This window comes from Cryptotermes secundus, unplaced genomic scaffold, assembly GCF_002891405.2.
Source record: "Cryptotermes secundus unplaced genomic scaffold, Csec_1.0 scaffold653, whole genome shotgun sequence".
Taxonomy (NCBI): domain Eukaryota; kingdom Metazoa; phylum Arthropoda; class Insecta; order Blattodea; family Kalotermitidae; genus Cryptotermes; species Cryptotermes secundus.
In genome coordinates this window covers 826,809-843,986 of record NW_019736406.1, presented here as the reverse complement: position 1 = coordinate 843,986, position 17,178 = coordinate 826,809, and the positions used below count along the sequence as shown (strand labels likewise).

Genomic DNA, 17,178 nt, shown 5'->3' with positions numbered 1-17,178 from the left:
AGGTCGTCACTTGGCGAAGGAAATACTCGCGTGGGATTGGGTCGCTTCGGCTGCCTAGCTGTCCCGTCATACTAGGAGTGTTGCGCAGCGACAGTCCTTCGAGACAAGTATGCATGGAGGGTGAGAATGTTCTCCGAATTCAAGGGCAGTGTGGGAGCGGCCTAGTACTATTTAGAATTGCTCTTAGCGATTTGTCCTGTGATTTTAGACATGGCCGCTCTCAGCAGAATACGCGGTGGATTTGTCGAATCCACTGACTTAATGTTTGAAGGGTTATGCATGGGCTATAACGGGGAATTAGTTACCGTGCTTCACCCTGCTTCCAACATGGCAGCTGGAACCAGTGCCCCGCAACTTATTTCCATTCTTCTCAGTGACAACCCAGAGGCAAGATCTAAAAACACCTCCTTTGTTATAATGTTGAGGTGGTGGGTTGGATTCATTTGACCCAGGAAAGGGAACAGTGGCGGGATGTTCTGAACACTGTAACGAACCTTCGGAAGGCGAGGAATTTCTTGGCTGATCGAATGCTAGCTTCCCAATACACATCGCAAGTACAGTGCGTTCAACAGACGCGGAAACCAGGGGGGGACACTGTTTCCTGCAGGTGGAGAGTTTTACGACATTTTCGAGCACGTTTGTGTCATATTCATGTCCGATTTTTTTCATCGTCATTGTCAAAACAACCCTTTTGAGACACCATACCCAACCCTAGAAGGTTCTGAGAGGTTTGTCTCACTCGTAGACAATCCGGTTTCACCTTCCTTGCATTTAACGAAGCAAGGTCATAAGCCTTGCGTGCAACCCCCATTACGGAGGACCAAATCCCTGTATTTTATGTCCCCAGGTGACAGGGTGACCCAGTTGCACTGGGTTCCCTTTTCATCGCCTCCTGCGACTCGCAGGGCTACGGTGGAGGTATTCTAACCCGCCTGCGCACGGGGTTGTTAGATTTTCGGTTACGGTTACTTTGTCATGTCCAGCGTAAATTTTCCGTGTGAGCCGACTGGGTCAACCGGTGTGCTGTACGCTGTATATGCTGCATACTACGTACAATGGGTTCGTATTTTTATCTAATGGTTAACATTGCAGTTACATATTTTGCTGAAGCTGTAGACACACAGTGTTTTGTGTGAATGTACAGCACTCAACACATTATATCTGTCCATATCACGCGTTGGTTCTACCTGGGACGACTTGGTCCGAGTTCCTGCCGACACTGTTGCTCGCACGGAGCGGGGGATTCACCTATTCGCTTGGTTTCACTCATATTTTTAAGTGGCTATTCCCGCTTTGTTTCCGTTAACACTGAATTATGCAGTAATTCATTGTTCACTGATCATCCTGTCACGGGACCCCACCTAACTTAATTTGAGCCTACAAACTTAATGGGACTGAGCACTTCTTGAGAAGCAAATTCTACAGATACTCAAGAACTTCCCAGCATTTTATGGGACCCGAAGGTTCATTACCGTGTTCACAACAGCCCCCCAGTGGTCTCTATCCTGAACCTGATCGAACCAGTCCCATACCATCCTATCCTACCTGTTTAAGATCCATTGTAATGTTGTCCACCCACATACGTCTTGGTCTTCCTAGTGGCCTCTTTCCTTCTGGCTTTGCCCACGACTATCCTATCTGCATTCCTATTCTCCCCCATTCGTGCTAAATATCCTGTTTATCTCAGCTTCGTTCTAATTACACTTGGAGAAGAGTACAAGTTATGAAACTCCTCATTATGCAGTTTTCTCCAGCCTCCTGTCACTTCATCTCTCTTCGGTCCAAATATCCTCAACACCCTGTTCTCAAACACCCTCAGTCTATGTTCCTCCCTTGATGTCAGAGACCAAGTTTTACACCCATACAGAAGCACAGGCAAAATTATAGTTTTATATATTCTAATTATGTTTTTGGACAGCAGACGTGAAGACAAGGATCTGGACTGAATGGTAGCAAGCATTGCCGGAGTTCAATCTAATCAGAGCCAACAGCGTCGTTAAATGAACAATAAACAGACACATGGAATGCAGTACTGCAGTACGCCTGAAGGTAAAGTTTGGCCCTTTGCTTCATTAAGCACTGCACCATGAAGATGTGGAGGTGTACCTCCACACACTCTTGAAGTCGACACTGGTCGCGCTTTGTGTCCTGACAGTTTTTACCCCGGAGGAACAGCCCATTGCATTGATCGGATAAGAGGCCAAGGTGGGCCCCAAACCCGGTCTAGACGCCAAAGTCCTGTTGGCCCTGCTGGGAATCAAATTCCGATTGGTGGTATAAATATGACCGAACAGGCTAGTCTAGAGGTAACACTCTCGGCTTTTATTCGAGAGGTTCAGAGTTCGATTCTCGGTCGAGATACCGGCTATCCTGACAAGGGTTTTCATGGGTTTCCTCAGCAAAATTGTTCGTTTAGCTCACGATTGCTTCCTCTGACAGCCTTTCCAATTAATCATTAATCAGTTATTCTAGCGTTCGATGATTCATGGTCTAGGTAAACAAGCGTCGTGAAATTACGCGCCAACACTTCAACTTGGAGCATCGTTGAATAGCAGTTGCACTGCTTAATAAGATTGGATACGCGAAGTATGAAATTGGATCCTGTTAGCAGTTTAGTTCTTTTTATTGCATACCGTCCGTAATGTCCAGACTGAGCGTAAGTTGCCGTGTAAACAAATGCAGCGGGAGTGCACTGCAGTGGTGCCACACAAAGCACGTCGCACTCGCCAGACCAGACGGCGTAACTTGACCGTGTTGTTGTTATTACTCCTCATGACGTGACTGCAATAACTTCGTGGGTCAGTAGCACTCTCAGTCTGTGAGAAGGAACTGAATTTAGATCAGCGTTCGTCTAACCGTTTAAGCAAGAAGCCCATCTATTAAGGAATATTTACAGACTTAATTCCTACACTTCGCAGAAACCGGGAGCCAGAGTAGCACAGTCAGTAGAGCGACTGGCTACGGGGTGGACGACCGAGGGGTTTGATTTCGAGTCCCGGTAGGGTCAAGACTTTTCTCCACGGCGTCCAGACCGACTCTTGGCTCCACCCAATCTACGTACTAGCCAATGGTACCGGCGGCAATTTCCCCGGAGGGTACAGCGGCCGGGGAGTGAAGTTGACCATCTCCAACTAGTGCCGAGACCAAAAAAATGTGGATATATCCATACAGTCCACACTACGCCTTCATGGTGTAGTGCTTGATTAGATAAGCACACGAACCTTACCTCTTACCTTAAAAGGTGAAAGAAAGGTAAACTTACCCTTGTAACAGGCCGTGAAGGACTATAGAGTTGTGAGACGTCGAGGCTCCCACATTTTCTCTAGACAGTCGGCCCACAAATGGTGGTAAGGTTGTCAGGCTTACGCACCGACCGCCCTTAACCCCCCCAGGAAGATTCCTGATACTTATTTATGTTAGAGGCTGAGTCGACCCCAGGGCCATAGTGCGGCTGGAAGGATTAGGTCAATTGAAAAACTCAACATCGGGACTCGAACCCGCGACCTTCCACTTGTAATGTAGTACCTCAACCGACTACGCATCCACGTTGTTTCGCAGAAAGCAGTCAATTTGAAACAAAGCAGTAATATTGTTTTCTTTCCCCCAGAATCATTCGTCTAATCAGTATATAACGAAAAGTTCTTGGAAGAATTGATAGCATGCTTTCCTTTCACTACATATTTGAGTATTTGCATGACACGGACCGTGTGTATTCGGTGCCTTGGTAATATGTTTACCGAGCCCTTACCTAGCAACGGTGGGGGGCGGGCCATACACAACAAGGTGATCTCATAAGCGAACTTCTATTTTTTCAAAATAAGGAAAATAGCCTGAAAGTTCAATTGCTGCCTCACACCCAACCCACGAAACGAGCAGTCGGGTGTTGCTGTGTTCTGGGATTGGTACGAAACCGTCTGTGGGCAGATGGAGGCGGCGTGGCCGGAGGGATTGAGCTCATGGGACACAATATTGATCTGAATAATGTTTAAAAACGTAGTTTCTCTCTCACTGAGGAGCTTCATAACGTGTACACTTCACCAAATATAATTAGAGTGATAAAGTCAAGGAGGATTAGATGGGCAGGGCACGTAGCACGCAATTCGTTAAGCAGAGCAATTCACATAGGATTTTTATGAGAAAGTCAGAAGGTAAGAACCACTAGGAAAACCTATACGTAGGTGGGAGGATAATATTAAAATGGATCTTAGAGAAATAGAATGGGGAGGTATGGATTGGATTCATCTGGCTCTTGACGGGAACCACTGGAGGACGGTAATGAACCTATCATTTCCATAAAATTTTGGGAAGTTCTTCAGTAGATTAGCGACTGGCTACTCCAAGGAGTTAGTTCCTGTCACAGGACTTTCATTGGTTCTGTCAGACCAGCTAACGCTGTTTATTCCGCCACAGTTTAGACACGTTTAATGTTAAAGCACTCGGTAGAGTTAGAAATTAAAATCCTTTGTTACAGCGAACTCACTGGGTCCCCATTACGAAGACCAACCGGGTGTCAAAGATGTTTAGAGAAATTAGCGCTGTTTGTTGTGACAACAGCACGAAACACAGACGTACTCTGGGAGAAATGCCTAGTGTTTTATGCTCAAACTGAGCGCAGAAGGGTTAATTAGAGACCACAGTACGGGGGGTTGGCGGTATAGCTTGACGCACGCCAAAATCAGAAAGTAGATACACCTGAAATGTCAGCTTCAGGCTCCAGCCGCATTATCCCCGAATTAAGAGGCTCCAGTGTCAGTTAGATAGCTGGACAGACAACAGAGTTGACACGGATGCGGTTGGGAAAAGAAATAAATGCTTTCCTTTACCGGGAATCGAACTCCTGACGTCTGGCCCAAAGCCTAGCCCCAGACTGAGCTATATCGGCTCATAAAATACACGGAGTTATGAGAATCGAAGCGTACACTGTGTTCAGTAACTGTGTTTAAGGACCAGTCCCAATTCTCAAGAACTTTCTTTCTGTGATGTGTCTGTTTCAAATATTCTTGTTGTATGTTTGCGTGCCCGAAAGTGAGTTGAATATTGAGAAACGTTAAGGAACTCCCATATACCTTTATTTGCCGGACTGCTGGCTGCGTGGAGATTGGTATGCGTCCGAAAGGTCCTCCGACCAGCCACTTCGAAACAGGCTTTCTTGGTTTTTCCTTTGCATTCAAGCAAGCACTTACATGGTGCCAAAATTCCAAATTGCTACGGCGTGCTTCTCATGCAGCCCTCACAATTTAAATTCAACAACGTTAAAAACCCTTCAGCAGTAAAGGTCGCCAACTAATTATCCAAATTATATATATATATATATATATATATCTGTTTCCTGTTGCTCCCACTTGGAGCATAGTACATCCATGAAACGCTTTGTTTCACTTCAGTTTGTTAATCTTAGACAGTCGGTAGGTCTCCATGGACGGGGGATCAGCCTGTCGCAAAGCCATCTACACAGGGCAACACAGACATCCATAACGAGTGGGATTCGAACCCACGATCCCAGTGTTCGAACGGGCGAAGGTCGCCTTAGACCACGCGTCTACTGTGATCGGCATCCAAATTATATAATTCAATTAATTCGTAAACTCAGAATCCCACTGCAGCAGTCTCAAGCCACTTCAGCGTCGGCACTTTCACACTGCCCCCACCGGAACGATGTGCTGGAGAAGCCAGGAAGTAAATCTTAAATAAACGGAATGGTGTTCTCCCACTTCTCCCGTCGCTTTCCCTCGGTCTGTAACCAATCAAGTGCCGTAGTGAGAGTCCGTAACGATAATAGTGAGCTGCCACGACAGGAAGGGGTGACAGCAGATGAGCGTGGTGTTATTGGAATAGTGAAGACACCAGGGGGAACGCAAAGAGACTCGTAAGAAAGAACCTGTCCCTAGCACCAGTTCGTTGAACACACAGTCGCACATCAAGTCAGCTGGGATTGAACCTGGTAAAGCTATGGCTCAGCCTTGCCCACTTTCAGTTACGCATTTCTGTTGCACAGAGGGCAGCAGCAGCAACAGTAATAGTAATGACGTTTCCATGGCAATCAGCTGCTTACAGCAGTGGTGTACATGACGTATTCTTTGAACTGGCATTTAAGCTGCGCGCCAGGAGAAATGTGATAGCAGGCAGAGGGGCAGCGGTTGGCATTGGAAGGGGAAAGTCCACCGTTCGAAGCCGCTACCAAGCAACGGCAGTGAAGACGTGACTAGACACTTGTGTGTATGTGTGTGTACTGTAAAGTGTAGTCACGCACCGTATCAAAGAGTCCAGTAAATCCGGTCATCAATGCAAACCCCCTGTATAGTCATTGAAGTCTTGACAACTGGGATGGGGGGGGGGGAGGAAGACACTGCTACTGTAGCGTGGATTACACAAGGTTACTTGCCTCGCTTATTCTTAGCGAGTTTACCAGCCGCTTAGCGTTAGTGGATGAACGAGAAACGCCTGGTTGTGTGCAGACATTTCTCGCTTTACGAACTTATACGAACTTTGTCATGAAGGGCATACCCTCGGTTCGTCTCCGAAACAACAAACGTCTGCCGGCCTGCAGATTGTCACATCACAGAAGATAGTCCCCTCCACAGTCAAAGCTGTCATAACCGTAAATCGAACAAATTATTGTCGGTATTTCCGTGGCCTGTAATTTTCAAATCTGAAAGAATCAAATAATCAAGAAAGTTTTATTGCGTATAGAATCAATACTTCAGAATGCAAAACAAATTTAACGTGCGCATCTTTTGTGGTACGTAAGGTTTGAAAATTATAGGCCACGGAAACCCCGATAATAATTTAGAATCGCTCAGTAATTAGTAAACCGAAGCGTGAACAAAGATATCACCTGAAAACGGAAACTAGGCAACAAACTGGAACTGAAAATTAGGCAACATGGTGTCAGGTGTAGAGTTGGGTGGGTGACCCCATGACTTGACTCCGCCAACCTTTCGCCTAGTGGTTCAGTGGGACAGTGGATAGAATTGACAGACTGATCCTTATGGACAAGCTCTGAAAGTTTCATCGGTGTAATCGCGGAATTTCGGGTTACACAACGAATTGTTAAGCGTTATGTTAATACGTTGCGTGATGTAGATTATGCACTAGGTCATTAGCGAGTGTATCGTGTCTACTTTGTGAGGATGGAGCACATTTTGACGTGGGTATGTGAGGTGTAGTATACTGCATAAAGAGAGATGGGTTGCGATTGACTTCGTGCTTGTTATTCGTGGGTGATGGCATTATACATCAGTCTGGTCGCAGTATTCGATAATTCGTATAGGATTGGAAAGGAATACGGGAGAAAACGGCGGAAGTTATGACACAAAGGTTTATATGTATAACATCCACTTAATTATTTCCCATGATGACCTCACAACTTATTTTTCAGTAAATTTCTAGGTATCACTAAACTGATAATTTTGGGAGTGGTCTAGATTCCCTATATGTGGTTCGCAACCCAAAGATGCTACAATATATCGGGGACGTATGGTCATTTCTCCCCATCCACCCTGATGATGGAAACAAAGAATGTCTTCGAAACTTTGATGTTTATTCAAGTACCGACACGGCCGATCACTCGAAAATATACCAGTGTAATAATGAAACCGCGCCCTTTTAGGTCGCAAATAAAATGTTCAGAATCGTGTTCGGTTCGTTTCTTTGAGTATATTTCTTTAGGTCGGAATGCAGGCCTTCTCGATCTGAATCTAAACGCGTAAATATTGAATGTTCACAAATATAATTTTACCTTTGGGGAGGGGGAGGAGAAACTTGGTCTCTCACGATAAGAGAAGAAGAGAGTTTAACTGTTAGATTTGATATTCTCATGCCAGTATGTGGAGTGTGTTATCTTCTGGGACATAATACCGTTGGTCTGGTAGCAGCTTAGCGACGTTTTGAAAGCACGTACTCTCTCCATCTTTGGGGTCGAAGACTGTTTATTTCGCTCATGCTTGGTTCCTTATTGGCCGTGAAAATGGAGGCAACATGATCCTTCGAAACATCGATAAATTTCTACCAGACTACATGATATCACATCGCGGATCAGAGATGTTGGACAGCAGTGTGTTCAGGAGGATTAAGATCAGAGGTGTTGGACAGCAGAGTGTTCAGGAGGATCAAGATCAGAGGTGTTGGACAGCAGTGTGTTCAGGAGGATCAAGATCAGAGGTCTTGGACAGCAGTGTGTTCAGGAGGATTAAGATCAGAGGTGTTGGACAGCAGTGTGTTAAGGAGGATTAAGATCAGAGGTGTTGGACAGCAGACTGTTCAGGAGGATTAAGATCAGAGGTGTTGGACAGCATTGTGTTCAGGAGGATTAATGAACAGTATAATGAGGAAATTCATAATCTGCACTTCTTGCCGAAAGTTATTAAGTTATTAAATGAAGGTTGTTTTGATGGGCGTGTTATGTAGCATGCATGGGATAGATGCTAAATCGCAGTCTTATAGACGAGAGACTTAAGAGGAAGGGGCATATTGGGAAGCTTAGCCGCAGATAGGAGAATAATATTAAAATGGTTCTTAACGAAATAGGGCATGAATTCGTGAACTGGATTATTCTAGCTTAATTTACATACTGTCAACACTGTAATAAGCGTTTTGCTTCGGTAAATATGCGGACCTCCTTGCTTATTGAAGAAATATAATATTTGCTCCTTTTTCCGTCGGAAAATATGAGGGAAATGTTCCATTTATTTAGGGGGCCGAGCCATTAGGAGCTTGAAGATCCTCGGGTTCAGTTCCTGATGACTGGGGAAGTGTCGTTGTTTCTTCGGTTTCTCCCCTGCTACTTAGGAACTTTTGCTCCATAGTCACCTTTCAGGGCCCCCTGATGTGCGAGTATGCGCTGGTGCTGGCCAGGCAGCATGTTGGGGAGGTGGGGTCATCTCTGACCCGGCACTTGGCTGATCTCAGAGTAACGAAGCTTTATTTTGTAAATACTGTTACGGTTTAGAGTGTGACTATAGACGGGGTTTAGTTTGGTGGCTCGATTTGTTGACCACTTCACCACACGACTCGGAACTACAAGTAATCCCCACACTTTAAAAATTAGATCTTCTGCAGCATGCAGTGTCTTCACTAGTCATTTACTGGTAACGGCTTCAAACAGTGGAGATTATTCAGTTTCCGCGCGCACACCATTCCCCGCTGGTCCCTGTCTTAAAACTGAACTGGGTCTCAAAGTCGAATTCAAAGTCACATTGCGACTGACGGTCAGTTATTAAGTCTTGGTGTCGAGCCCCATCTGGAGCTCATCAGCAGATATTTATTACTGTTCGACAGTTACGGTATTGCTTTTGTGGGGCCCCCACACTGACAAGAGGACGGGTCTGTCTTTTGTACACGCTGCTGGCCCTTGTCAGCAGTCTTTCTCGGGTTTGAGTCCCTTGGGACTCGCGTCCGTATTTTACTGTCTCAGATTTGAGCCTTTCCTTTTCGTCACCTCCCACGACTTGCTGGGTCACGGTGGAGGTATTGGACCCCGCCTCCACACGGGTTGAACTGGGTCTAATCTTGTCCCTTGCGTGTAACATCTCGGTACGGACCACGTAGAAAGCATCTCTCCATTGTTGAAGTCCAGATGTTGCGTTGTTAAGAATCTGCTGCCTAGCAGTGGAACGTGTTTACAGAGTCGTTGCCCAGAAACGGGTCTGGTATGTCCGCCCATTTCGCCTCACCGCGTGGCAACAGCTCTACACGCTACAATATGAGAGTCTTTATGTAGTATTAAAAGGCATAGAGACGAACTTCTGGGAACCTTCTGCTGTTCACACTGGCCGCGCGGTTTGAAGCATGGATGTCTGTCCGCGTTTCTTTTGCGTTTGTGCTGTCCTGCTTGCGACGGGCTGATCACCTTACTAAGATGTCCTACCGGCTGTACGTGAAGATCCATAGTTCCAGATTAATGACGAACTTCATGGAGCCGAGTCCTTCTTGAGAAGCAGCTAGTTGTGCAATTACTCAATAATTTCCGCAACATTTTACGGAACCCGAAGGTTCATTACCGTGATATATTGGGTTTCTGGACTTTATCCATCGTCCTAGTTTTTAAGATAACAAAAACACGACGTTTCGGAAACGTCGTGTTTTTGTTATCTTAAAAACTAGGACGATGGATAAAGTCCAGAAACCCAATATATCAGTGTGTTATACACCATCGTCAGAATCCTATAGTAACTACTTGTTCATTACCGTGTTCACTGGTCCCTATCCTGAGCCAGATCAGTCTAGTCCACGGTTCCAGATTAATTCTGATGGGGAGCAGGCCAGAGGATCTATTACGAAAAGTAGTATAAGAAGACGAAACCTCATTGCAGGAGAATGAGAGAGCGTGTTATGAGGTAACTGCGTATCTTGTCACTTCTTAACACCAGTAAACTCGGGGTAGTTTTGCCACAGTTTCTGAGCGATTCCTGTGCATGAAAAGCTCCCAGATTTGACTAACAGATAGCGAGACTGCCCACGTTGTTGAAGGAACTGTTTGAGGAAACTATTTTCTGAAAAGTTGAAACAAACCACTGATTTACTCATATATTGTTGCATTTGTCTGCAGTTAGTAAAATATTCTCTGTATGTCTCAGTTGTCATGATCATAAAACGCGTGACAGGCTGCGAGGTATATTTCTGTGTCGCGACAGGATATTTTGTACAGTCTGAAGTCTGTGATGGGTAGGCCCTTAGCTTCTAAATCTGATTTCTTAACAGTTCTTCGTTCATAGTTGAGCGACGTCTACAAACTGCGAATATTTTCTAGAGTGTATTTACTGGTTGGCATTTATAATGAAGATGCAGTGCGTTTTCTGCGAGGTAGGAACCGAATTTGTACGTATTATTTATCAGAACTTAGGCCCTAGTACACTACATGGAACTCAGACACCTTGAGAAGCTGATAGTCGTTCAGCTAATCAAGTATTTCCCTGTGTTTTGTGGAACCCGAAAGCTTATTACCGTACTCACAAGAGCCTTCCACTGGATCTTATTTCGAGCCACATGAATCCAATCAGTCACACTGATGAGTAGAGTGGCTGCAGTCAGCTGTGATATTATTAAAATGCACTTCATTTCGCGTAGAGAGCTCGTCTGTGTATCGTGTGATTCCCAGAATAAACAGTGATTGTTTCTCTGAACCAGATTAATCTGTTGGTATTTATAATGGAGTTGCAACTTATTTTCTGTGAGGCAGGAATTGAGTTTTTAAGTACTATTCCGACGATCTTCAAATTCCAAAGCTCAAAGTCAAGAATAATTAAGTAAGTTCTGTAAAATTGTGGCCCTTCCGCGTTATTAATTCCTATAAAGTAAACGTTAAAGAATAGTTCGGGCCGGTCACGGTAGCCGAGCGGTCTAAGGCATGTACTGTCTTCGCTCGCTTGAAAACCGGGATCGTCGGTTCGAATCCCACTCAGGGCATGGATGTTTAGTTTGTGTGTGTGCGTTTTCTGTGTTTGTGTACAGGTAGAGGCCTTGCGACGAGCTGATCACCCGCCTAAGGAGTCCTACCGAATGTGTAACATCTAGAAAAACCGAAGTGAACGGAGAAGTTCATGGAGGTAGGCCTAGGCCCACTGGGGCTGTAGAGCCAAGGGGGGGGGGCGAAGAATAGATCACTTTATTGGTGAGTCTGTTGGATGTTATGAATGCTAATGTTACCTCTCTGTTATACAGGAATAAGTTAGAGTTTGAATCCATTAATCTTGCGTTTGTCCCCTCCACCACATAAGCTGGCGATTTCACCCAATCTCTTGCAACTTGTATCCCAGTTCAGACCCATTCACCTTGAGATTCATTTTAACATCTGTACATAGACACATGAGGGAGCCGGGATAGGGCAGTCGGTATAGCGACTGGCTACGGGCCAGTCGAGTCCCGGTAGGGTTATGAAATTTCTTCAAGTCGTCCAGACCGGCTCTGGGGCCCACCTAGCCTCCTATCCAATGGGTACCGGGCGTAAAGCGGCCAGGCCTTGAAGTTGACCACTCCCTCCAACTAGTACCGAGGTCAAGGAAATGTGGATCTATTCATCCACTCCCCCATACGCTACATGGCGTAATGCTTAATCAGTTAAGGATAGGGACAACATTACCTCACATAGACACTTATGGGAACGCGATAGTGTATTTAGTTGAGGCACCATGCTACAAGCTGGAAGGTCGCGGGTTCGATTCACGATGTCATTGGAGTTTATATTGATTTAATCCTTCCAGCGGCAATGTAGTCCTGGGGTCGACTCAACCTCGAACAGAAATGAGTACCAGGAATCTTCTTGGGTGGGGGGGCAAAGGGCGGTCGGCACGTAAGACTGACAGCACCACCGCCATCTGTGAGGCGATTGTCTGGAAGATTTGGGAGCCTCGACGTCTCACAACCCTATGGACCTTCACGACCTGTTACAGGAGTAGCTTTACCTTTTATTTATCATTTTTACATAGACATGAGTTGCGGGAGGGAACAGAGGAAGGAAATGCAGTAAATATTGGTAACAAAAATTAGGAATAAAATGTATATTCTATCAGGAATACTGTATCCCGATCAGTAGTAATCGCGTCAAATGGCATATACGTAATTCGTAAGCCCGCACTTCCGTAATTGTAAAACTGTCCCTTCACCCCGCCTTGGCCATGGAAAATATCCCTACTAGACAGCACCGCCGTGCGTCGGCGAACCTATCTGCAGCCATGAGCGCGCTTCGTTCCACGGGGCTGCGAGTTTGTTTTGCTGGACGAGTGGGGGCTGGAGGGGGTCTAGTCTAGTGTCATCAAAAGCGTGAGAATATACCCCCTCGCTCGCTATCAGACGGGAATCCTGGTGTAAACAGTCCGTAACTTTACTCAACCAATGAGCACAGATATGACACGCCCATGGACCAATGAGAGAGTGTGTAAGTGGGGGGAGACGTACAAGAAGGGAGAATGTAGTATTTTTAAAACCAAGTGGCTTCAACAGGGATGGAAGCTGGAGAGTTGCATGCGATGTATGGAGGTAGAAAGTAGTTGGGTCCTATGGTCGTGTGTAGTAACGTGACGTTTCCATGAGAACCTTCCAGGATGGATATCCCTCTTGCCACAAGCCCGGACAGTTTTGCAGATCCCATGTCTTCTCCCGCCAGTGATTCCAGTTGTTCTCGCGGAAGGCTCGAATTGGATATGAACGCAGTTCATGATTTAGCGACCTCAGCGACATCTGTTAGCAATTATTGTGGCGGTACTACGACAGTGACATCTCTAAATAAACATCATCAGAATATGGTCACCGAGTTTATGTCTAATAATGTAAATAAGAGAGCTTTGTCTTTCTCTCAAGATCAGATCGCTTGTATCTGCGAGACTCAACAGCAGGCAGGGAATTTGGAGCGTCTGTCCAGGTTCCTGGAAACGTTGTCACCCAAAGAATTGCTGCGCGGCAACGAGGCCGTGCTTCGCGCCAGGGCAGCGGTCGCCTATCACAGCGGTGCCTACCACGAGCTCTACGCTATACTCGAGTCTCATAACTACGATATTCGTTACCACGCGGAGCTGCAGCAGATGTGGTTCAAGGCGCACTACAAGGAGCAGGAGAAGACGCGCGGGAGAGCACTGGGCGCTGTGGACAAATACCGGCTGCGCAAGAAGTACCCCTTACCAAAGACAATATGGGATGGCGAGGAAACGGTCTACTGCTTCAAAGAGAAATCAAGGAACGCTCTGAAGGAATGTTACCATCGCAACCGATATCCCACACCCGACGAGAAAAGGAATTTGGCGAAGAAAACGGGACTGACACTAACTCAAGTTAGCAACTGGTTCAAGAACAGGAGACAGAGGGACAGGACGCCACAGCCGAGGGGGTAAGTTTATAGTTAAAAACTATCCAAGTAATTCTTGGCATGAGGGAGAAATTGTTGAAATGTTCAGTGTTAAGTCTTCGTGTGCGGATATCGAAGCAGGATTGTGTGACAGTTTGTTGGGTTTATTTTAATTCTGTCTTCCCTGAATATCTGGATCCCACCCAAAGCCCTATCCACTAGGTATCGGGTGGGGGGGCTCTTTAGCCATTGTTAATTTTTTGTTTTTGTGATGCTGGTGCTATCTTGATCAGAGTTTCCCAAACTCGTAGTCCGGGGACCACGAATAGTCCATGACAAAATTTCAGCTGGTAAGCTGCAGTCTTCAAGGTCTTCAAATATGTGATTTGCGTAATCAAATCTTTAAGTTTGAAAGGGATGGGAATGTAGCTGTTGAACCAAAAGCACTCAAATTCCATTCGAAATTCATATAGTCCGTGGGCTGATCCAGAATATATAGGAGGAAAACCACGCAAAATTGAGTCAGGGTAGGTCGTGCTCCAGCCAATATTGGAATCACTACCCGAATGTCAGAGAGGTACTAGCAGAGCAGCCTGTTAGGTGCCGAGGTTAAAAAAATATGGGGTTGTGTGCTTACCCACCGTACGTCAGCATGGCGAGGTGATCAGTAAGCACAGCGACTATTTTATATTTTGCGTTTGTTCTGCCGTATTTCGTAACATTTCTTTTATGGTGAGGAGTTAGTCCCACGCCCAGCCCCCAAGCTGCAGGGCTGCCCCTTTTCAGCTGTCAGCGACCACCGCGTGACCACTAAGAAGACCTAGACGGATCATATGAAAATGGATCTAAGAGAAATAGGATGGGGTGGTATGGACTGGGTTCATCTGGCGCAGGATAGGGACAAGTGACGGGCTCTGTGAACACGGTAAGAACATTCAGGTTCCATAGAATGTTGTCAAATCTCTAAGTAAATAGCTGAGAGACCGTTGGCTGCTCAAAAGTGACTCAGCTCCGTGGAGTCAGCCAGTAATTCAGTTAGTTGTCCTATGCAATAAGGGTAAGGGGNTCAACCTCTAACGGAAACTAGTACCAGGAATATTCCTGGACCGTAAAGGGCGTCCGACTCGTAAGCCTGACATCCTTACCGCCATCTGTGAGCTGATTGTCTAGAAAATATGGGAGCCTCGACGTCTCGCAGCCTTATGGTCCGTCACGGCCTGTTAAGAGGGATAGCTTTACTTTTGTATTATCCAGTGGGTAATGGGTGGTCATTCAGCGGGGAGTAAAGCAGCCGAGGCGTGAAGTTGAGAGCCTTCAGTGTATCTAGTGCCGGCTTCAAGAATGGTGGAGCTATACCTCCGCCCCCCTACGTCTTCATGGTACGATGCCTAATTAAGCAGAAGGACAAATTGACGTGATGTAATGATTAAGATATTGAGGCGTGTGAGAGCCCCGAGCACCAGGAACGAAACTTCGTATGTCCCATGTTCTGATGTAGTTGACGTGGACGTTCCGACTTTCCGCCCGTTCAACGGAACGCATTGATCCCGAAACGACTCGAGAACCGCTAAACGAATTTTCATGAAAATTGACATTTGAGTGTTTGGCGAAAACTTGCGATTAGGTCCCAGTTTTGACTGGAATCCGACGACAGCATGGACGCTTTTCATGAAGACCTGCCTGTGTTTCATCGCGCATTTGGATCAGAACCCGCTCATGACTCCGCGAATATTTGTTAGAGCGAACAGCCTCTCGGACAAAGGTAGAAAAGAACGAAACGTAAATTTCATACCCAGTACAGTTTCTCCGCTTCGGGATTTCTGACGTAACGACGCGCCAGTGTTACCACCTTCTCTACAAATTAATCAGAAAATTATGTGTCAGTATCTGCTACACGTAGCATTGTCCCGGCGTAATGTATGTGTATGTAGTAATGTTAATCTTAACGTTATTAGTATGAAGTGATGGAACTGTTAGGAAATCATTTCTTTGCAACGTGAATAGTCGCCTTTTTGCGAAATTTTGAAGACTTGTTTTTTTTTTTTTTTGGAAAATTGAAGATTAAAAAATGTATAAGCCCGAGATAGCGCAGACTGTATAGCGACTGGCTATGGGCTGAACGACCAAGGGGTTGGAGTTCGAGTCCTGGTAGGGTCAAGAATTTTCTCCATGTCGTCCAGACCGGCTCTCGGGCCTACCCAGCTTTCCAAGCAATGGGTACCGGGGGCTTTTGCTCCGAGGTAAAGCGACCGGGGTGTGCTGTTGATCACACACCAGTACAGAGGTCAAGCAAACTTGGATCCATACATCCACTCCCCCGTACGTCTTCATGGCGTAGCGCTTAATTAGTTAAGCACTGGAACACCTTTACTTTTTTAAGCCTGAATATGGGGCGACTCCCGGTTTGTCCAATGATGATAACGGAAAAATGGAGTTTTTGACAAAGTTGAATATCTTAATAACTCTATATATCTGCTAATACGGTATAAAGAAAAAGAGCCAGAATAGCGCAGTCAGTATAGTGACTGGCTGCTGGTTGGGCGGGCTGACCACTCACCTCAACTAGTGCCGAGGTCAAGAAAACGTGGGTCTATACATCCACTCCCCCATACGTCTTCATGACATAGTGCTTAATTAGCTAAACACAGGGACAGCTTTGCCTTTTACCTTTACTCTATATCAAAAACTACAACTAAAACAGTCGTTTTTTTGTTTTTCTAAACCATCAAGCCCAGAGAAGTATTACTAGAACGAATGGCTCTGGAGCAATAGGCAAAAAACATTTTTGAGGGGCCCCACAATTTTTGTGGGAGGTTTTCAAGTATCTCTTCCCTCTACCAGCTTGTCAAGTTTGGTCGAAATATATGCAGCGGTGCCGAAGTGTATATAGAACAGGCACAACATTTGTGATTTATTGCAGTCAGCACGAGCCAAAGGAACGTGAAATCGACGTTCGATTCCCGGCAGGCGTCTTCTTCCGAGCGTCCATTGCTCTGTGGTAAAGCGACCGGGGTGTGAAAATGACGTCAGTCTAATGCCGATGTTAAGAAAGGGGAAGCTGTTTCCTCCACTCCTCCATACATCATGGCGCGCTTCTTAAAAGCTAACTTACTTAGCTTATTTATGAACTTTTCAGAATATTACAGGCAAAATTATTACAAGCAAAACAAAGTATTGTCACGTGTATGAGCATGACTGGCGACGAGGGTTTGTAAAAGCACAACTTGTAATTCCACGTAATTATAGCACCATTGCAAATTTTCACACTTTACAGATCACGCTGTCTTTTCCAGTAGTTGTTTGTTAACGGCTTCTAACAATGGCTATTCATCTGCTTCCGGGCTCAAATCCTCACAGAACGGCGGCTCCCTTCCAGCTGCCTAGTCCTGCGCTTGTCCTTGTAA

At 45.8% G+C, this 17,178-nt stretch overlaps 1 protein-coding gene across 2 annotated transcripts in view; it reads left to right on the top strand.

The window, feature by feature from the left end:
- Positions 1-17,178, top strand: part of LOC111869895 (homeobox protein SIX6) — a 112,014-nt gene that overhangs the window by 71,144 nt on the left and 23,692 nt on the right. The window contains exon 2 of one of the 2 annotated variants that reach the window (XM_033753589.1): positions 13,294-13,816. In XM_033753589.1, the coding sequence (XP_033609480.1) occupies positions 13,294-13,816 (523 nt within the window). Of the gene's footprint in view, positions 1-12,935; positions 13,817-17,178 lie in introns of those variants that run through there. The other variant, XM_023861758.2, reaches the window with a different exon arrangement.